At 37.2% G+C, this 21,784-nt stretch overlaps 1 protein-coding gene across 1 annotated transcript; it reads left to right on the forward strand.

Moving 5' to 3' along the window:
* The first annotated feature begins 7,150 nt into the window (after nucleotides 1–7,150).
* LOC135220015 (uncharacterized) lies at nucleotides 7,151–17,838 on the forward strand. Its single transcript, XM_064257310.1, has 5 exons — nucleotides 7,151–7,739; nucleotides 8,107–8,314; nucleotides 13,682–13,877; nucleotides 14,506–14,672; nucleotides 15,691–17,838. The coding sequence occupies exons 1-5, from the start codon at nucleotides 7,201–7,203 to the stop codon at nucleotides 15,964–15,966; spliced, it is 1,386 nt and encodes a 461-aa protein (XP_064113380.1). The 5' UTR covers nucleotides 7,151–7,200; the 3' UTR covers nucleotides 15,967–17,838.
* Nucleotides 17,839–21,784: the final 3,946 nt, after the last annotated feature.

Raw genomic sequence — 21,784 nt, forward strand, 5'->3', positions numbered from 1 at the left:
AGAGAGAGAGAGAGAGAGAGAGAGAGAGAGAGAGAGAGAGAGAGCAGTGACAGATAAATCAATAAGAGGGAACAGAAAATGAAACCAAAACCCCTGAATTCAGCAGAGAGCAGGAATGGTTTTGTTCCTCATTAGATTCCACAACTGTTCCATATTACAGTAGTGGCCAAAATTAAACTCCTAGCAAACTGCATGGTGTGGAACGTGAGGCTAGGGAATGACACACACTGGTTGCAGTTGCACTAAGAAGTAAAAGTCAGAAGGTTGGACACTAAGACTATCATCATACTAAGAAGATGAACCCTATTCATAAAGAACATGCCCACAAAAGGGGCCACTGACCAGAAATTCAAGCTTCCAAAGAATATTATATGTATCATTAGGAAGAAGTAACAGAATGTAAACGGAAATACAGAGAGAGGAGATCCTTTATTAGAAAAACAGATAAATTACCAAATTAATAAAGAAACAAAAATGTAAGTAAAATATTAAGATTAAGATTGAACTGCATAGGGTAGTAATTCAATGGATCTTCGCTTGAACTTCAAATTGCACGCCGTCCTTTGGGAGGCTGTTCTGCGAACCAGGGAACAAGTGTGACTGTGGAAGATCTCTGTTAAAATACAATAGATGACAAAGCGACAAACGAGACTCAAGGAGACAGTGAAGTAAAAGGCTAAAGTGTGTGCAGGTATGGGACAAAGGGACACTGTAAGTACCCTTCAGTAATGCCTACAGTGCACCGCACGAGATCCAAAGGTGGCATGATCGAATTGTGTTGACTGGAATTTTTAAAGTACTAACTATGGCGGTCTTCGCATGATCTTTCGAAAGTGCCTGAATCAATAACAATTGCTGACAACTCACACCTGAATCAATAACATTTGCTGACAACTCACACCTGAATCAATAACATTTGCTGACAATTGTCACCCGAATCAATGTAAATTGCTGACAGTTGACACCTGAATCGATCAAATTTGCTGACAGTTGACACCTGAATCAATATAATTTGCTGACAATTGACACTTGAATCAATTAAAATTGCTAACAATCGACACCTGAATCAATAACATTTGCTGACAATTGACACCTGAATCAATAAGATTTGCTGACAACTGACACCTGTATCAATAGAATTTGTTGACAATTGACACCTGAATCAATTAAAATTGCCATCAATTGACACGTGAATCCATAAGCATTGCTGACAATTGACACCCGAATTAATAACATTTGCTGACATTTGACACCTGACCCAATAACATTTGCTGACAATGACAATTGACACCTGAATCAATGTAAATTGCTGACAATTGACACCTGAATCAACAAAATTTGCTGATAACTGACAACCAAATCAAATTTGCTGATAATTGACACCGAACCAATCAAATTTGCTGACAACTGACTTCTGAATCAACAACATTTGCTGATAATTTACACCTGAATCAATAGGCATTGCTCACAATTGACACCTGCATCAATAAACATTGCTGACAAACCATTGCTGACAATTTACACCTGAGTCAATAAAATTTGCTGACAATTGACACCTGAGTCAATATACATTGCTGACAATTGATACTGAAGTCAATAAAATTAGCTGACTATTGACACCTGAATCAATCAAAATTGCTGACAATTGACACATGTATCAATAAGAACTGCCTACAATAACCATGGCTGACAATTGACACCTGAACCAATAAAATTTTCTAACAACTGACACCTGAATCAACGAAAACTGACAAGTGACACCTGAATAAATAAAATCTGCTGACAATTGACAACTGAACCAATAAAATTTCCTGACACGTGACACCAGATTCAATAACAATGCTGATAACTGACACCTGAATCAAACAAAATTGCTGATAACTGACACAAGAATCGATAAAAATCTGCTGACAATTGGTTAAACTTTCCTTCATCCTAATTTTCGTATTATTGTCAAATGTAGCAGGTGCTCAAAATTTTAGCAAGAGAAAGTCGATCTTGCTCAACTGTCCCTTTCAGTACCTTTGGTTTTATTTTTACACACTATTAAACCAAGCTGAAAGTTTCTTATATCAGTAGAATATATCCAACAGTTTGGTTGAAGGAAGGTGTCTTGCTATTGAGAAAACTATTGCCCGATGATACACAAAGAACAAACAAAGAGTAAAATTTCAGCACTATCGTACATGTGTCGTGGCGGTTGAAAAAATGGTCTATTTCACTATGCTAATTCTTACACCTGCACTTCATGGAACGGGGCCTCACAGGAGGGTCCGGGAACTTATGAGTAGTCAGTCTTCCTTGCACGGTTGGCCGAGGTGGGATTGGGAACTTGCTTGATTAACTCAAACTCACTTCAACGAAAGAAACTAAAGTTGATCGAATTGGGATTTCCGGAAGACGCTCTCAATTGGGGGTCCCGGTTGGAGTCCCCGACTGGCTTCACTCACTGGTTCGACTGCGCTATCTTGATATCTTGAACGTGGATGAAAATTCCATTTGTACTGTGAACAACCATAAAACTTTTACTTAATAATCTTGGGATTTTATGTGCACAGTCTTTAGTATTGTCGGGAGAGTTCCTTAAGTATATGCTTTTCCCACTCAAGAACAATAAATTGTTCTGAATAAATAGCTCTGCTAAATGCCATCCACTTTAAATGAGGTTCTGATATTAATAATTGTATGTTTATGTCTATATATATATATATATATATATATATATATATATGTATATATACCTATATATATATATATATATATATATATATATCTACATCGAGCTACAAATGTCCTTTAATATCTAATTCGCTCTACCTCAAAATTAATATACTTTCATCTATAACGAAGGGGAACTTTTTAGTCGATAAGAAATTAGTCGACTCACGGGCGCTAACCATCAAACCAACAAATTAGGGAAACACAATGTGTGGTCTATAATGCTTCACTGTGCGTCCTGAATTTGAAGGTTCGATGGTTCGTGCCCGTGAGCCGACGAATGTCTTATCGACTAAAAAATTCCCCTTCGGTTAACATAGATGAAAATATATTAATTCCAAGGTACAACGAATTAGATATTAAAGGACATTTGTAGCTCGATGTATATATATATATATATATATATATATATATATATATATATATATATATATATATATACTACATATAGACATAAACATGCAATTATTAATAACAGAACCTCATTTAAACTGGATGGCATTTAGCAGAGCTATTTATTCAGAACAATTTATTGTTCTCCAATGGGAAAAGCATATACTTAAGGAACTCCCCCGACATATACTAAAGGCTGAGTACATAGAATCTCAAGATTATTAAGTAAAAGTTCTATGGTTATACACAGTGCTAACGGAATTTTCGTCCACGTTCAAGATATCAGTCATGCAGTTAACTTGACAGGTGTTAAAGGAGACGTTGCTATTTAGCCAAACACAGCTAGCACTGGCCTATAAACTCGCAGGTATCGCTCCACACCACATCCGCTGCCACTCCTAATCAAAAACCCAGAAATACCTACGAGAAACTGACGACAGCAGACACCAGCTTCACCACCACCAAGAAGTGACGAGAGAGACTCAGTCTCCAGTCGGAAAAAAGCTTCATGACCGTCGAATGCCAGCAACCTAAGGCAGAGGTCTACCTAAGGGTGTCACAAAGTACAGGGGTGGATCAATGGAAGTGATACGACCAACTTCCAGAGAAGCTATTGTAGTCCAAGAACCCTGTGAGTCACTGACTGCCCTGGGGCACTAGCTTACCAAGGAAGGACTGGAGAACACTGAACAGGCCTCGCAGTGGCAATGGGAGGACGAGGGATAACCTTTACAATTGGGGCTACATTTTCTCACCCAATTGTCCCTGTGGCCACAAGTCCAAACCATGACTCACGTCCGGACCAACTGTAGATGGTCCAACTGTAGATTGGTCCAACTGTAGATTGGTCCAACTGTAGATTGGTACAACTGTAGATGGGACCAACTGTAGATTGGTCCCAACTGTAGATTGGACCAAAACTGAGATTGGACCAACTGTAGATTGGTCCAACATGCACCGAAGAAGAGCTCTATGATGCAATGCTAATGAAGCTTGCCCAAAGAATGCTAAACAGGCGCTCAAAAATATAATTAATCAACTGGCCAGGTGCTAAAACTATAATTAATCAACTAGCCAGGTGCTAAAAATATAATCAATCAACTGGCCAGGTGCTCAAGAAATATAAATGAGTTTGCTCTAATACTTTTATAAGAACACACACACACACATATATATATAATATATATATATATATATATATATATATATATATATATATATATATCAGTGAGTTATATAGTGTCTGGATCCCTTTATTTCAAGGAAATATGTAAAATGTATAGATTTCTAGGTTCGTGGTGAATGTGCCTCGCTGTCGAACTTCTCAGTTCTAGAGGTTTGTGGAAAAGTCTCCCTAAAGTAATTCTCCTCGTTTCCTACAATTTACTGACATCTTTATCTATTTATTTCCTTACTTGTCCATTTATTTTTCTTTCTTGAAAACCGATCCCTTCTTTCTGTATTCCGTTACCTTCTGTGGTCTCTTCTTTCAAACGAACACCATAACAACACTATTCTTCGGAAGCTTGAATTTCAAGTCAATGGTCGCTGTGGTCAAAATTCTTCCATTCTTCTATCTAACAGCAAGTACCAGCCGTCCTGAGGATGCCTCACTGAAGAAGAAACCGGTCAGGATTTATCTACCCTCAAGTCACCGTTTTTTTTTTTTTTTTCAGCGGAAGGAAATACTTCGGACCATTTCTCCTTCGAGTAACGACAAATAAAGCACAGACAACAAACATTTTGGATTGAAACGTATTTATTACACAAGAACAGAATAGAAAATTTAGGCTAGGGGCCAGATGCCAAGCGCTAGGACCTACGTGGTCATTCAGCAGGGAGAGCGAAAATCGACAGTAAAAAGGTTCTATAGGCGCTGTAAATCAATTGTTAGGAGAGGGTCGAAAGCAGGGTGGAAGAAAGAAAATATGAACGGAGGTACAGGAAAAGGAATGGAAGAGGTTGCAGCTAGGGGCCAAAGGGACGCTGCAAAGATCCTCAAGTAATGCCTACAGTGCACTGCATGAGGTGCACTGATGGCACTACCCCCTTTCGGAGTATATTTTCTGAATGGGAATACAATAAAATAAATGGCTAATTATTCTTCAAGATAAAATACTTGTCACTGCATTTTCAGTCAAGTGAGAAATACATGGACCAGTCTCCAGTTTACTACCAAAATATAGAGAATGCCCTCTGGACCACACAAACTGTCACCATGGAATAGGGAATGCCCTCTGGACCACACAAACTGTCACCATGGACCACTAGTGCTTACTATGGACCAGCGACGCCACTCTGCAGTGCCCCCAAGACACTGGGGTGGCAAGACGGTTCAAGGCTCAAGATCAGCATCGAAAGGTGCCCGAGATTCCCAAATCCAATCCGCTGAGTGGGAAACACCAGTTGAGAGTCAAATGGTTTAGATCTTTCCATTCGAATGCTGCAATTTCCTTAGAAAACCAACACTGCAAAATCTATATACCATATACTTTCTATGAAAATACAAATGGTTAAAATGTGCGTGTATGTATGTATGCATGTATGTATGTATGTATATATATATACATATTTAATATTCAAACATTTGCAAATACAGATAAGGATACCTTCATTAATTCGGTTCACACTCATTGCAGGAGGAAACATTACCACTGTTCAGAAGAAAACAGAAGACTTAGAACACCGGCCTCTCCTTCAGAGGAAATGGTGAGTAACATCTATCTATCTATCTAACTATATATCTCTCTGTATATCTTCTGTCTATGATAGTTTCTGAAAAATCCTGCTGCTTAAACTTTGGCCACAGTAGTAATGGAAAAAATCCACAAAATGTATGTAAATGTATCATCCAGGTTCCTTTTCAGGGAACTTGGGATCGTGCCTATTGTTCCTATGATTATGGGTACAATTTCCACTGGCATATCCCATTTCCTTCTTTTTTCTATTTTCAGGTCTTGATACTTATCCATTTTTTACCCTTTCTCTTCAACTCTGGCGTCCCATGGTATAGCAACATCAATGAGTGATACTTTCTTCTTGATTTTGTCAATCAGCGTCAAGTCTGGTCTATTTGTACGTATCACCCTACCTGTTCTGATACCATAGTCCCAGAGAATCTTTGCCTGATCGTTTTCTATCACTCCTTAGGTTGGTGCTCGTACCACTTATTACCTGCAAGGTAGCTGGTGCTTGCACAGCCTCCAGTGGAGGTCTTTTGCCCTTGGAACATGCCTCTTTATGTACTGGTTCTGTGCAAGTGTCGGACATTCACTTGCTATGTGGTTTATGGTCTTATTTTTCGTATTACACTTCCTACATATGGGAGAGATTTTATTTCCATTTCTCGTTCTGCGAAGTTCTGCCTTCGTCCATTTCACTAATCCTGCACTGTATCTGATTACTGGTACTGCCCATGTGTTCATGGCTATTATCATATTTCTGGCGTTGAGTTTTGACTTGATTATCGCCTTGAGTTTCTGCATATATTCTTTCCTGATCGTGTCCTTCATCTCTTATCGCCTTGAGTTTCTGCATATATTCTTTCCTGATCGTGTCCTTCATCTCTTGGTGTTTTATATCCCCTCCTTCCATTATCCCCAAATATTTGTATCCCGTCTCATCTATGTGTTTGATGTTGCTCCCATCTGGTAGCTTTAACCCTTCAGTCCTTGTTACTTTGCCCTCTTGTATGTTGACTAAGGCACATTTTTCTATTATTATTATTATTATTATTATTACTATTATTATTCAGAGGATGAACCCTATTCATATAGAACAAGCCCACCACAGGGGTCACTGCCTTGAAATTCAAGCTTCCAAAGAACATGATGTTCATTTGAAAGAAGTAACAGAAGATAATGGGAAATGCAAAAAGATGAGATCAGTTATTAGAAGAGAAAGAATAAATTGAAATATTAATAAATAATTGGATAAAAATGTAAGTCACTTATTAAAGTAAAGGGAGAACGGTTTTAGGGCGATTCATAACCTAAAACTATATCGTTACAGACTGACAACAAGGAGAAATGCTGTAAAAAGAGAATAGGACGATGGCAATTAGTGGTGATCGTGGGCTTTTGTGTCTACATGTTTGCATTCTCCTGGATCCGGACCCTCAATAATTTTGGTACTACGACATTTCAAAGCCCCCTTCCCAGTGGTTACTCAGTTCCAGATCAAGTTCTGGATCCAGACCCAGATCCAGTTCTAGTTGAAGCTCCAGATACAGCTCCAGCTGCAGTTCAAGATCTAGTTCCAGTTCCAGTTCAAACAGATCAAGCCCCAAAGGACAACGTTTTCAAGAAGAGAGATCCAGATCCAGTTCCAGTTCCAGTTGAAACAGAGCAAGCCCCAAAGGACAACGTTTTCAAGAAGAGAGATCCAGATCCAGTTCCTGCTCCAGTTCAACCCCAGCGTGTCCCTGAGGAAGACATTTTCGCGATGAACGTCTCACTCTCAAGTGCTGATAAGTTTTCGTTCCCAATCCAGCATCGTTACTTCCTCCGGCAGTGCTACGCTTACGAAAGCCTCACGCCAAGATTCACCTGCACCGACACTCTCTCTTTTAGAAAGTACTCAGCCAAGGCCATTGTGGAATGCGCTTGGGATCTCTGGGAAGTCTGGAGGTGAAAAGCTCATTTTTTTTCTGATCTGTTCCATTCATTCTTGTTGTTACTTACCGTTGTTTCAAGTGAATATCCACAATAATATTCTTTGGAAGTTTCTTGAATTTCAAACTAATGGCCCTGCCCTGTGGTGGGCTTGCTCCATATGAACAGTGTCCAACATCTGAATAATAATAATAATAATTTTGTATTTCCTATTACCTTCTGTCAATTCTTTCAAATGAACATCATATTCTTTGGGAATAACAAGTCAACGGCCTCTGTGGTGGGCTTGTTCCATATGAACAGGGTTCATCTGAATATAATAATAATAATAATGTTATGGTTGAATAACTCATCGCCATACCTATTCCTCCTCCCTTCGCAGGAACAAAAAACAGCCAAATCCTTGGAAGAGACGTGGTTCCTCCTCATCCTCACCATCAGCTTCTTCTGGTGTGGTGGCCATTTCCAAGAGGCCCTCGGTGCACCTCTTCTTCCTGGGAGATTCCCACATCGCACATCTCTTTCAAGTCTTCTGCAGGCGTCTAGTTGTCAATCGTCGGGTGATGTACCGCAGTGCCGAAATGAAAAAGGTAAGGACTGGATCTCTGGATCTGAGAGAGAGAATCATTGCTTAAGATTTCAAGGGGAAGCTACCAGACATCATGGAATACTGAATGTTTGGGTGATTGTACATTGTATACATAAAATATTCCTCTTCAGTAATTATATATACTAGCTGACCAACCCAGCACTGCCCGGGATAACTCTGAATGACAACCAATCAACTTTCTCTCTCTCTCTCTCACTTTTTCCCTCTTTCTCCTCCCTAACAAGCCCACGACTCTCTGACTTCCTCTCCTACTCTCTCCCTCTCTCCAACCCTCCCTCACTCTTTCCCCTTCCACTCCCTCTCACTCTCTCTCTGTCACCCCTTTCCAACCCCCACCCCCTTTGGTGCCATTGATGTCTTACCTCCACAATATTCTTTTCTGTATAGTAAGCCATATGTATAGCAACATTAGGTATGATAAATTCACAAAGTTTACAGGAAGAACCAGCCACGTTTCAAGGAAGCCCTTCCCACCCCCCACCCACTTCAGTTCCCTTTGTTGCTAGTGATATCTTAGCCCTTAAGTGCTGTGCTGATTTCTAGATTTTACATCCATATTATATTATTATATATATTATATATATATATATATATATATATATATATATAATATATTATATATATATATATATATATGACTGTAAAAATGTTCTCTAACAACAGAATTCCATCTAATAAAAGGAGCCCATAAAAACAGCCAAAAATATAGAGAGAAAAGTACTATATTTCAGAGACTGCTTTCTCTCCCTCTTCAGGTAGATGAATGAGAAAAGTTTACAGAAAAGGTGGTATTTATACCAAGAAGTCCATCCACAGGCAAGCCAATTTAGGTCACCCCCGCTGATAATCTTCCTTTAATCTTCTTAAGTGTTAGTTGAATGAAAACTTGGTCGACGACATCTGAAACCCACGCGCCTTTTGAGATGTTCATTAATTAAGGCCGATTCCATCATTTGACTCTTGTACCGGCAGTTGCTGCTATAAATTACATGTGACAAATTCCAGTTTATTCTATGGATATGTTCATTTATATGGTTGAAAATAGCCTAGTTCTGTTGTCCTTACCTAACTGACCGTTTGTGTTGTGTATTAATCTCTGGGAAGTGATTTACCTGTAAATCTGATGTATGATTGGTCACAGTCCTGGCATGGGATCTCGTAAACCCCAGTGTCCTTGGGACCTTGGGAGATGTCTTTTGTTGGACGTTAATCAGGGATTTGGCTAAGGTGTTTGGGTAAGTAAATGCAAAAGGGTTAGATTTTCCGAGGGGGTGGGTTACTCACTTAATCGTGTCCAGGTGAGGAATTTTTATTTTATTGTTGGGTGTATCTCTGGTCTTGTCTTTAGGGTGTCGGTAGAAAATTACGTTTGCTTTGTGAATTGCTTTCTCGATTATATGGTCAGGATACTTTAAAGACGAAAGTTGCTTGTGAATTAGTTCAAATTCTTTTTCCAGGAATTCTGGGGAACAAATTCGTAAGGCTCTTAAGAACAGGTTGCTAGCTACACCTATCTTGATAGTAATGTCGTGATAGCTAAAGTAGTGAATGTATGAAAGTGAGAACGTTGGTTTTCTGTATATGGTAGATTTGTATTCTGTCGTGTCTCTGATTATTAAAACATCAAGAAAAGGAATTTTATTGAATGGGAAACAGACAATAAAATTCCTTTTCTTGATGTTTTAATAATCAGAGACACGACAGAATACAAATTTAGAGATATCGTAGATATCCTTGCTTGGTAAATAAAATTATCTATAAAAGAGCTCTTGCTAAGCAAAAGAAAACATTTAAGCAAGCAAAGAGGGAATCGTTCTCAGATATATAAGAGAATTAAAACATGATTCCCCTATGTCATTAGTCTGGAACAGAATCCGAAAGCTGCAAGGGAAATTTTCTCCACCTCCCTTGCCTATATTGAAAATTGATGGCTTCCTCATATCTGATTCTGAAGAAGTTGCAGAAACCTTTGGTAGGCATTTCTCTAATATATCTAGTGCCCTACATTACTCTCCTGCATTCAGGAATATTAGGGACGGTACCACGGTTGTTCCTGCTGTTAGTTTAAATTCAGAGTCGTATAATCTTCCTTTCACCATGAAAGAATTAGATCATGCGATCTCGTTACAGCTGAACTGCTGGCAGTTTTGATTGCTCTTAAATATATTTTTTATAGTTCTTGTACTAACAAGGTTTTCACCATTTTTACCGACTCTTTGAGTGTTTTATCTTCTCTCAAAAGCCTAGTCTCTTGCCACCCTTTAGTGCAAGAAGTACAAGATTGGTTTTATCTTTTAATTAATAGAAGAGGATTTTCTGTTAGGTTTTGTTGGGCTCCGTCCCATGTTGGAATTGTTGGGAATGAGCAAGCCGACGCTGCTGCTAAAGCTGCAACTAGGCTTAGGACATTTCCAACATGGGCGTCCCTGTTTCCGATTTTAAAAGTACCATTCGATTTTATTGTAGAGACCAGTGGCAGGCCCACTGGTCTACTTTAGATAATAATCTTAAATTAAAGTCGATTAGGCCTTCTGTTCATCCTTGGCCTCATAGCCGGATGGATAGAAGGTCTGAGATGGTTTTAGCTAGATTACGTATTGGCCACACTAAATATACTCACGGGTGTCTAATGACGAGTGGAGCGGATAGGCAGGTTCCTCGCTGTTCTACCTGTCATGTGGATTTGACTGTGATGCATATTTTGGTGGAGTGCCCTCATTTTGAAACCAAACGTAGAGTTTGTTTGCTGGCAAATAAGACTCTTGCCGATATTTTAGGTGAAGGTGCTCAGCAGAGCAAATTATGACATTTAAAAAAAATATTGGTCTTTTTTACGAATTGTAATTTCCTTTTAATTGTTTTAGGTTTCTTGTTTGGTTTTTATGAATGAATGATTTGTATGTTAGATCGGTTGTGTGTATGTTTGTTTGTGCGACAGCGACTTTTTTTTTATTCTTAAGATATATATGCGCTGAATGGCCCCTTGGCTCCGGCGTTTGGCTATGTGCCCAAATTTTATAATCTAATCTAATCGGATGTCTACTGGTTGATAGAACAAAAGCCAAAACCGCCTTCAATTTTTTCACTATTATATAATATATACTATATATATATATATATATATATATATATATTATGTATATATATAATATATATAGATATATATAATATATATATATATATTATATTAAAGATATATATACTATATATTTATATATATATATATATATATACTTATATATTTTATATTATATATTATATATATATATATATATATATATATAGATATATATATTATATATATATAGTATATATATATATATATAATATAATATATATATATATATAAAAATTCTTTCTAGATTTAGTTCATAAACAAAATAACTTTTTGCCCCACTGATAGATTTGTTAGTTTTGATGTATGTTCTCTTTTCCATAAAGTCCCTATAGATTCTATTTTAGAGTATCTTAGTAACGAACTAACCCAGCATGAATTACCTCTACCTGTAAGTCACATTATTTCACTCACCAGGTTGTGCATTTGTTATTATAAGTTTATACTCAATGGAGAATTTTATCAACAAATATTTGGTACAGCAATGGGCAACCCTTCATCATTATTCCTCTCAAACTTGCATATAGAATTCTTTAAAAATGCTATTTACGTAACATCATTTATATTCCTTTAAAGTGGTATAGATATTTTTGCTTTTTTGCCTCCTGGTATTGATGTAAATCATTTACTCTCTAAATTAAATAACCAGATACCATCGATTAAGTTTACTTTAGAATTATAAAAACACAATTGTCTCCCTTTCTTAGAAGTTTTAATACTTAGAGAGAACCATTTCAATGTAAATTTAGTATTTATAGGAAACCAACCAACCATTTAACTTATGTCCATTTTTACTCAGGCCACCATCTTAATATCACAACAATTTTTCTTCTAGATCGAGAAATTGAATACATAAGAAAAATTTATGTTATCCTTTACATATAATAGATATTTGCTATAATAAAGCCCATAAAATGTTTTATAATGTAACACGGAGAAAGAAACATCTAAGAAAATTCTCAGCCTGTCTTTTAACAGTTTTGAAACCATAAAATCATTGTGAAAATCTTTTAAGGTCAACTTTGTTTTTTTCCTATAATAACCCACTAAAAGGAATGTTAATAAAAATGGCCCTAAGGAAAACAACAACATAATATATAAAATTCCATGCTTGGACTGCCCCTTGTTTTATATCAACCAATCTAGTAAGGATTCAGAAGTAAGAATTAAACAGCATAAATATTCTGTCAAAACTGGGCAAAGATCCAATGCAATATTCATTCATTTAAGTGAAAATAACCACCAAATTAATTGGGTCGGCAGTTCAGTAATTGCAGGATCAAAAAATGTTGTCACAAAATCTTTTAGAATCCGCCATTATAAATTGAATGATCAAAAGATGTCTTGTCATGGAATCTTTTAGAACGCGCCATTATACAACTTACTTCCAATTTTAATTCTAATGTGAGCTCTAGCCTTTATTATTTATACCCTTGTATATATAACATGTTTAAGAATGGCCTTCAAAATACAATCACTGACTTAAATACAAATTAGTTGCCTTATTGATATTTTCTTTGTATATGTATGTTTAACATATTTTTGTGAATAAATTTGCCTTGCAAAAAAGGTTTTATTGTTTTAAAAAAGTTTTTTTGGATGTGGTCAGTTGCCACCTGTATAATCCTTTAAATGTCTTGTCCCTGTTTCTGAGCAGTTAGACTTAATCTTTTTTTAAACCTCTTAAACTGTACCCCTGTTTTTGGGAAGGTTTACTAATTCTCCAGGTTGTTGGATCCTAGATACTTATTTCCCATTATATAATCCCTATCAGTCATTTCTACGACCCTTTCTTGTATACGTACTCATCCTCTGCTAAGTAAAGGTGGTCGAGTCGAAAGATCTCGCAGCAATTCAGTGTTTCCCTTCCCTTCGAGGCTTTTACCTTCATGTATATATATATATATATATATATATATATATATATATATATATATATATATATACAGTGGAGCCCACTAATTCGTGGAACATGCATACCAGATCCCCCCGCGAATGGCTAGAATCCACATATTCTTAGAACCCCTATAAAAACACTTAAAACTGCCTATTTAGTTAGTTCAAATTCAAGAAACCCCCGCTAAAATTACTTCTACCTGGTTTTTTTAAATATTTTTATCACAAAAAGTGCATCTGATCATGAGATTGATATGAAAATACAGTAATTTGGGGATATTCCTCTTAGAAAAATACTGCTAAATTGTCAGTAATGTCGCTTGTATGTCATTTCAGGATCAATGGACGTATATTAACTATAACGATATAGTTTGGAAAAGAAACAAGAAACGCGTGCCAATGCATGAGCTTCTTCACTTGGATGGTCCACTGAGGGTCACATTCCACTGGGATCCTCTCCTTGTTCTCTCTCCAAAATTTCTATCCTCCTGGATGTCTGGTAAAGAGAGTAAACCTACCTACTTAATCACTGGTAAGAATACGTTCTCCTCTCTTCCATCTCTACGATCATTTGGAGGTCCATAGTTAATATTCATCTCGTCCTCCAGGCCGGCCCATTGCCAAGCTTTTGAGTAAAAGCCACACATTTGACGATACCTTCAATTTTAGCTTGAATTTCTGAACCAGGGTTACTGTGACCTGGACATGCCTAAGCATGTTAGTAAAACGATTCACTGCATGACCTCCTCCTGGTAGTTAACATTTGGTCGCTGAGGGTGAGCCAGGGATTTGCTGTTGCTTGTAATTGTTTCAACCTTTCAGAAACGAAACCCATGAAGGACGCACTGTCAATTTAATTACAAAGTTAAAAGTCAATTACCATCTTCAGCAGTCGAACCAAAGAATTATCTTCTCCCAAAATTTCAGGAATGTTTTTAGCTGCAACAAAACCAGTTCTGGCGAGTAAAAATGGGTAGTCGAATAATTGGGAATGGAGGAGGTATGCTTTATATTGGAAAATCACGTGAGGTCTTGTTATTGACATTTAAATTTCACTTTTGATTACAGACATGACTCGCCTAAATTGTACAAAATATCATGAGCAAGGAACGCTAACATTCTACTGTTTTCTCATTGTTTTTTTTTCTCTCTCTCTACAGCAGGCACGGCGTTGCATTTTATGAAGGCTACAAGGTCCACCTACTTATCCAAAGGTGTTGAGGCTTCCTCCAGGAGATTTTTTAATCGGCTGAAGGAGGTGTCTCCTCTGCTGGCAAAGTTTTCAAAGACCACACCAGTCATCTTCAAGCTCCAGGATCATTTGAAGGTAGACACCATCCTACTTACGAACATTCAAGTTACAAACATTCAGAAATACGAACAATAGGGATTGTAAATTAAAATTGTGTTCGAAGAGCTACCCTTTGCCAGCCATAAGTTCAAATTTTGTTCTGCCGTGCCTATTATGTTTAGTTACAATGAAAACAGTACTGCACTCTACAAAATACAGTACTGTATTGTGTTTTAGGATGAAAAAATGTCTTTATGTCAAAAACCTCATTGCCCCTCACTTCCACTCCCATGTTGATTTATGTGTATCTGTTATCCAGCTCATTCTGTTCATAACTGGTTTTGCATCAGCACAGACATAGTGATGTTTGACAAATTGCTTGAAACATGGAGACTGTTGAGACCTTTCCAACGTCCTGACAAAAGGTAGTGAGTGACCCAGGGGTTCACAACTTGAGTATCACTTGATAATCCTCTTTCTTAGGTTGGAAAACCATTCCCTAACAACGCTGTCACTCCCTCTGTCTCATTATTATCTTTTTTATTATTTGTATTTTAACAGATATCTTTCACATTCACAATTGATCTCAGATCCCTTTACCTGTCGAGAGCAACCAAATTCACCTGACAGCAGCACCAATATGCAGTAAATGTTTAACCTCACTGTCAAACTTCTCAGTTTCAAGGGTCCCCTATTCCTCACACCATTTGATTGTGGAACAGCCTCCAAGAGGATGTATTGCAAATGGAACTTCAAAAGTTCAAGGGAAGATGCCATGCATTACTACCCTAATACAATCCTCCTTGCACTTTAATACATTTTTTATCTATTATTAATGTACTCTTTATAAATTTTATTTATCTTTTCTTTTTGATAGGTGACATCTCCTCTTCAATCCCTTCACCTTCTCTTACTTCCTAATGAACACCATATTCTTTGGAAGCTTGAATTTCCAAGTTCATGGTTCTTTTGGTGGGCTTGTTCCACATGAATAAGGTTCATCTTCTGAATAATAATAGTAATGATGGACTTCTTCTTCTTCTTTTTCTCTCAGAATGACATCAAAAGCTATAACCATAGGCTTATCGATCATTACAACCGAATCTCCTATGACCTGCTGGCAAGGAGCTCCAACTTCACCGTGTGGGACAGCACCATCCCTCTGTCAGACCTCTACTGGGATGGCTGCCGCTTAGTAGGCTCAATCTACAGAGACACTGATGTCTGGAATTGCGACGATAAGAGCCATCTGGGATTCGTAGTAATAGATCAGTTTCTCGACATGTTTTTAAATGGTATTTGCTGCTGTTCCAAAAATAAAGGCTCCTAGATTTATAACTGGACCACAAATGTCGTAGTATATCAATATCTACGAGGATTGACTGTCATGTTTGACAATAAGAGAAGGAGGATTTAGCAGTTAGTACACAGAAAATGGAAAACTATAACAGGCTTGGAATATCACCAACTGAGGGACGTATAGGACTTGCCAGATAATCTGTTGCAGCTAAATATTATTTCCCTGTCCCCGTCTTTGACTGTACTGATGGTAAGAGAAGATGGCGTTAACCAGACGTACGCTGTCATGGTTTCATTCACTTCATTTGAACTCATGTGAGGCTTGTTTCCTTTTGTATTAAGTTCTCTGGCCTTCGGGATCAGGCATTTAACCATTTCTCAGTCAAATAGGGTAGAATATACAATTTAGGCCAAACGGCAAGAACTGGGACTTGTAGGAAAATTGAGAGTAAAACTTACAAAAGTATAATACCACCCCCTGCAGAGATTCTTCACTCGAACACTGATAAATCTCGACTTCCAGTGACACTTCCCTCGTTCCTTTGACAATTTCTCACTGCAAATTCTGCTCGTCACCAACAACACTCCAACTACTAGGTTTTCTAGGTCATGAATACCATCTCTAGGGTTCCACTTGGGTGAAACTTATCCTTCTTCCAACTTCTACAATTATTTGCTTCTCTCTGCGAAACCCTCCCCGAATGATCCAGTTCCTACCACAGTGGAAAGGGAGAGAAGGAGGTCCTGAGAGCAGAAGCAAATTATCCAACTCAGAAATCAGAATATAAAATTTAGGCTGAAGGCCAAGTGCTGGGACCTGTGAAGTCATTCAGCGCTGAAAGGGGAAAATGACAGAAAGAAGGTTAGAAAGATGTAACAGGAGAACCTCTCACTTGTACTGTCGTGAATTTTGAACTGATCATTCGAAATCCCCGCCATTTAACTTCACAAGTGTTGCGTTAAATTGGGGCAAGACTGAGGGATCTCGCGGGCGATTCATTGAACAGAAAGCTGTCCAATACACGACAGTTTATGACGCAATTCCTAAATGCATGGCGGGGAAGGAGCGCGTCTTATAGTAAAAAGGACGTTATGAATTTTCATTAATAAATATAATTTGCTGATCACAAGTACGAAATAAATGATCTATGTATAGATTTGGAGCCAAGGACTCCATAGCCATTAAAGAATTTGCAGATTACGGCCTTCAGCCAGAACTTTAAGTCAATTCCTTGATCTTAAATGATAACGTAACAGTCATATTCCACATTCAAGAATAAAATAGATTTAGTGATATACATAATGTCGAAATAATCTATGATTCCCGCCTGAATTACAAGGATTCTGTAGTTCACGCGGGAAAGCGTAAGTTTCTTTTAAAGAAGGGCGAAGCGACGCTTCATTCCTGCCCAGAACCCTGATCCGAGTAAGTACCGTAAAATTTGTGTGTCTCAATTCTCCGACTCCCAGCCATCGCCATGCTAGGTTGAATTCCGTCTTAACAGTAAGTTAACTTTATCCACGTATGTATGTGCCATCCCGGCGATGAGGGACTCGATTTATGCAGCAAATGAAAGCTGATAGTGCAAGGATGATATTTGTTTGTGATATTGAGTCTATGGGTCTCGTATTGTGCAGATTTTTCGTCCAGTTATGGACTTAGTGTTTTACCAGCACGTGACATCAAAGACCCTATGTGCTACCACATAAAAAGGCCGTGAGAGCAGTAAGAAACTGCGTGTACTGTGGAATTCTGCTAGGAACTTTAGTTTCAGTGTACTGTTAATGTATTTAAATGTTTATTTTTGCGTAATAAAATTGTTATGTTGATCAAATGTTATTGGATCTCACCCTAAGAGTTTTAGAGTGTGCGCCTCCTCAAGGCCTTGTCATCTGCCCAGAACATCCGGGCACGAATCATATAATAAAAGTCGAAAATTCCCGACATGTACTATGAAACAATTGTTAGAGAAGGTGGAAAGTCTGATGAAAGGAAGAATATGAACGGATGTACAGCAACAGGAATGAAAGAGATTGCAGCTACCTAAAGGGTGAAGAATACTACTACTACTACTAAAGGGCGAAGGGACACTGCAAAGACCCTTAAGTAATTGCAGCACGTGAGGTGCATTCTCTGAGTCTGATTTGTTTCAGATGTGGGTAAAGAAAGCCTATATTCGAAACCGAACTAAGCTGAGCGCACATACTCTTAACAAAAGACAAGCGTCAAATGAACCAAGACTCATCTAAGTAAGTCACTGCTAAAACAGCTCTAAAAGAAAACATAGACTTCAACGAAAACGGAAACAAATATATTTTGCTGGCCTTTCTAAAACATTCTCACTCTCCAAAATATGACAAGAAATGGGAGCCAATGCTGATGTTTTCTGTATGATTATTCTGAGTTTAACCTTTTTCAGTTATCTTCTATATTTTATTTATGTTAATGACATTGATGTAGGATTAACTAGCAGGGGAGCGAACTTTGCAGACGACACCAAACTAGGTGTAAATACAGCAGACCCAGATGCAGTGGAAAGTTTAAGAAATTATATAAAGAAATAGGAGAATGGTCAAAAATTATGGCAAATGCCCTTTAATGTGGATAAGTGTAGAGTGTTGTTACAAATAGGTACAAACAACGCTCATGCCAACTACATGCTGCTTAGGAATGGCATAAATAGTGTAGAAGAAGATGAGGACCTTGGAGTCGTTATTACCAAGGACTTAAAATCCACATAACAGTGCATAAAAGCTGAAAAGAAGGCACAGAATCTAGTGGGATACACAAAGAGGCAGTTCAGATACAGAAACAAGGAAACGGTGCTGCATCTCTACACATCAATAGTTAGACCTCATCTTGAATATGCAGTACAGTTTTGGTCACCAACACTAAGAAAAGATATAGTAAATAGATTAGAAGGGGTACAAGCAAGAGCCACAAAGTCAATTCCATCCATCAGGCAAATAGGTTACCAAAGACGACTAGAGAGCCTGAACGTGTATGGCTTAGAAACACGACGATTGCAAGGACAATTAATAGAAACTTCAAATTATAAAAGACATAACAAAAGTAGACTTTATCGTATTCATGTTAAACGAAAACCAGACAAGAAATAATGGATGGAAAGTACAACTGAAGAGACACAGCACATCGCATTGTGGGAACTTCATTACATACAAGATATGTGACACATCGAATAAACTGCCACCAGAAGTTGTAGACAGCAACAGTGTGGAAGAGTTTAAAAGAAAGCTAAACAAAATCACTAGGACACTGTGAATAAACAGGAAAACCTGCTTCTAGAGATAAGTGAGCAAACGATGTCTCCTCTCAGGATGGACTAAGAAGTCTTTGAGACATCCTAATCCTTGTAACTCTCTCTCTCTCTCTCTCTCTCTCTCTCTCTCTCTCTCTCTTCTCTCTAGGCTGATTTCCATTGGTTTATATAAATAGTTCGTTGACTGTCCGTATAAGGGGTTTCAGCTGAAAATATTATTATTATCATCCAGAAAATTAACCTTATTCACTTGGAACAAGACCGCAAAATGGGCGTTAATTAAACATGAAAGTCAATATCTACGGCGCGCAGATGTCCTATTACCAAATTAGCCTCTTAGCCTAATTTGTTCGTAATGGATTTTTCTTCTCATTATGTAAATCTTGTTCCTAGTAATGTATGCGATCGTATATGCTACGTGATCGGTATTTTCCTTGGCTAAACAAATGGCGTATCGTTCTGCGCATGCGCCATGAGAGACGGTTACCCATAGTACCCCTTGCGGCAGGAAACCGAGTTACCTTTCCGCTGTTCTTCAGTGTAATAACTTTCCTATATTTATGCGTATCACATAAAAAGACAAGTGCTCTCTCTCTCTAAACACACTTTAAATAATTATGTATATAATATTACATATAAATGTGTAATATATATATATATATTGTGACGAAGTGCCAAGTATCTGGTTACCATTCATCAATTGTTACCTCACAAAAGGCAACAGTGATCCCTTAACAACTTACCAGTATTGCAGAAAATCAGACTAAGTTCAACAAAACAGGTGTGAGGTAATCTTGAAAGTAATTAAATTAATCAAAGAGCATCACTCCATCAACAACTTTAAAAGTCTAAGTATTTCCCTGATTTCAGAAGTCTAAGTCACTTCAAGTTAATGAAGGAAAACAGATCAATTACCACTCTATGTTTCTACCTAACATCAATATATTCAAATGCAAATATACTGGTTAGGAATGAGAACACTTATAAAAATTTTAAAGACAAAAATTTATTATTAAACTCAAAATATATAAGTGACATTCACAATATCAGAGAAAATTACTGTTACTTACAAACAAAGTAAAGTTTAATTAATTCTTGAATCAATTAAGTAAAATTAAATCAAAATTGATTTATCACAAAATTCAAGAAAATTAATTCAATTGAAATTCAAAAGTGTTAGGCAATAATTGAAAATTAGAAATTAATTCACAACAGCTAAACAACAATAAATGCAAATTAATTCACAAGTGTTAAATTTAATTTATTGTGCAATGATTAATTAATGAAAATAGCTAAGTTAATTAAATTGTGAATGCAAATGAAAATACAGAAAAATGTGGATAATATCAAAGTTTCAAAAAGTATTAATCACACAGAATATAAAATAAAAAGGCACACTTCAATAAGAAAATGGACAAATGCACAAAACCTAAAAATCACTTCAAATGAATAAACTCAAAACACAAAAATTTGCAATGTGTAAAAGTGTAAATCTTTTCACTCAAAACATTGTAACCATCAGTTTTTACCAAACCTTCGTAACCATCTGTTATTAGTTATTAGTTATCAGTTGTTACCTAACCACTGTTCCTATCAGTTATTAGTTGCAACTAATAAAATATAACACACTTTACCTTTTTGGTATACCAATTTCTTTCTTTCTTGCTGCAGCTTGTTTCACACTTTCACAAAACCAGGCGCCATTACAACAACAATGTTTGTTCAGATAAAACTAACTAATACTAAATAAACTCTAAGAAATATCAAATCTGAAATTCTCAAGTTACGAGTGACCAATTTACGTTACATTAATATAATCTCAAGGATAATGAGAGAGAGAGAGAGAGAGAGAGAGAGATGTGATCGCTCTGAGTATCTACGCTCGAATGAAAAACTTCTCCCATACGGAAGCTGGACTGGAGATCTGGCACAAAACGTTTTGGGCAATAATTCTTCCAGAAGCTTCGAAATCTTACGCAACTCTACATACAAAATGTGTAATGTGCACGTGGCTTTGATCAAAGACATACACGTATAAGACCAGTCTGTTCAAAAAGGACACGTACTCGACTCGATCGACTGAAGCAGAAGTCCCTTATCGCACATGATGACAGAATCCCCAAACACAATGAAGGCTCGAGCTCGCTTATCAAATGTGTTGATAGACTAGGAAAGCAAACAGAGATCTCGGAGTTCCTCTAATCTCACAGTGCTGACATAATAGGGAAACAATCGTAGTTTCGAATGGACAAAGAAAATCTCTCTCTTTCTACATTCTACGTTATATATTCTTTTACATTATGTAATGCAGAAATCTGAACACACATTTTAAACATCCTATCTCTAAGCTATCTAGGAATCTGAAAAAATGTTGCATAATCTTATACACAATACTTTATACAGTCAGAGGGGAAATATGCATTTTGACAGTAGCAATATATAATAATAATATATATAGCACTTTGGTGTGAAGGGGAAGGACAATTTTTCATTCCTTTCAAAAACTCTTCTATTTAGCTGCTGACGTTTCAAGATGTTTAGTCCCATTTTCAAAGCTATATAATAAAA

Source organism: Macrobrachium nipponense, chromosome 1 (assembly GCF_015104395.2).
Source record: "Macrobrachium nipponense isolate FS-2020 chromosome 1, ASM1510439v2, whole genome shotgun sequence".
NCBI classification, from domain to species: Eukaryota; Metazoa; Arthropoda; class Malacostraca; order Decapoda; family Palaemonidae; genus Macrobrachium; species Macrobrachium nipponense.

Bases quoted from the DNA above. Each gene is read 5' to 3' on its own strand.
- LOC135220015 (XM_064257310.1), top strand. From the start codon at position 7,201: ATGTTTGCATTCTCCTGGATCCGGACCCTCAATAATTTTGGTACTACG. The intron at 7,740-8,106 runs GTGAAAAGCTCA...CTCCCTTCGCAG, and splicing joins GATCTCTGGGAAGTCTGGAG to GAACAAAAAACAGCCAAATC. The intron at 13,878-14,505 runs GTAAGAATACGT...CTCTCTCTACAG, and splicing joins ACCTACCTACTTAATCACTG to CAGGCACGGCGTTGCATTTT.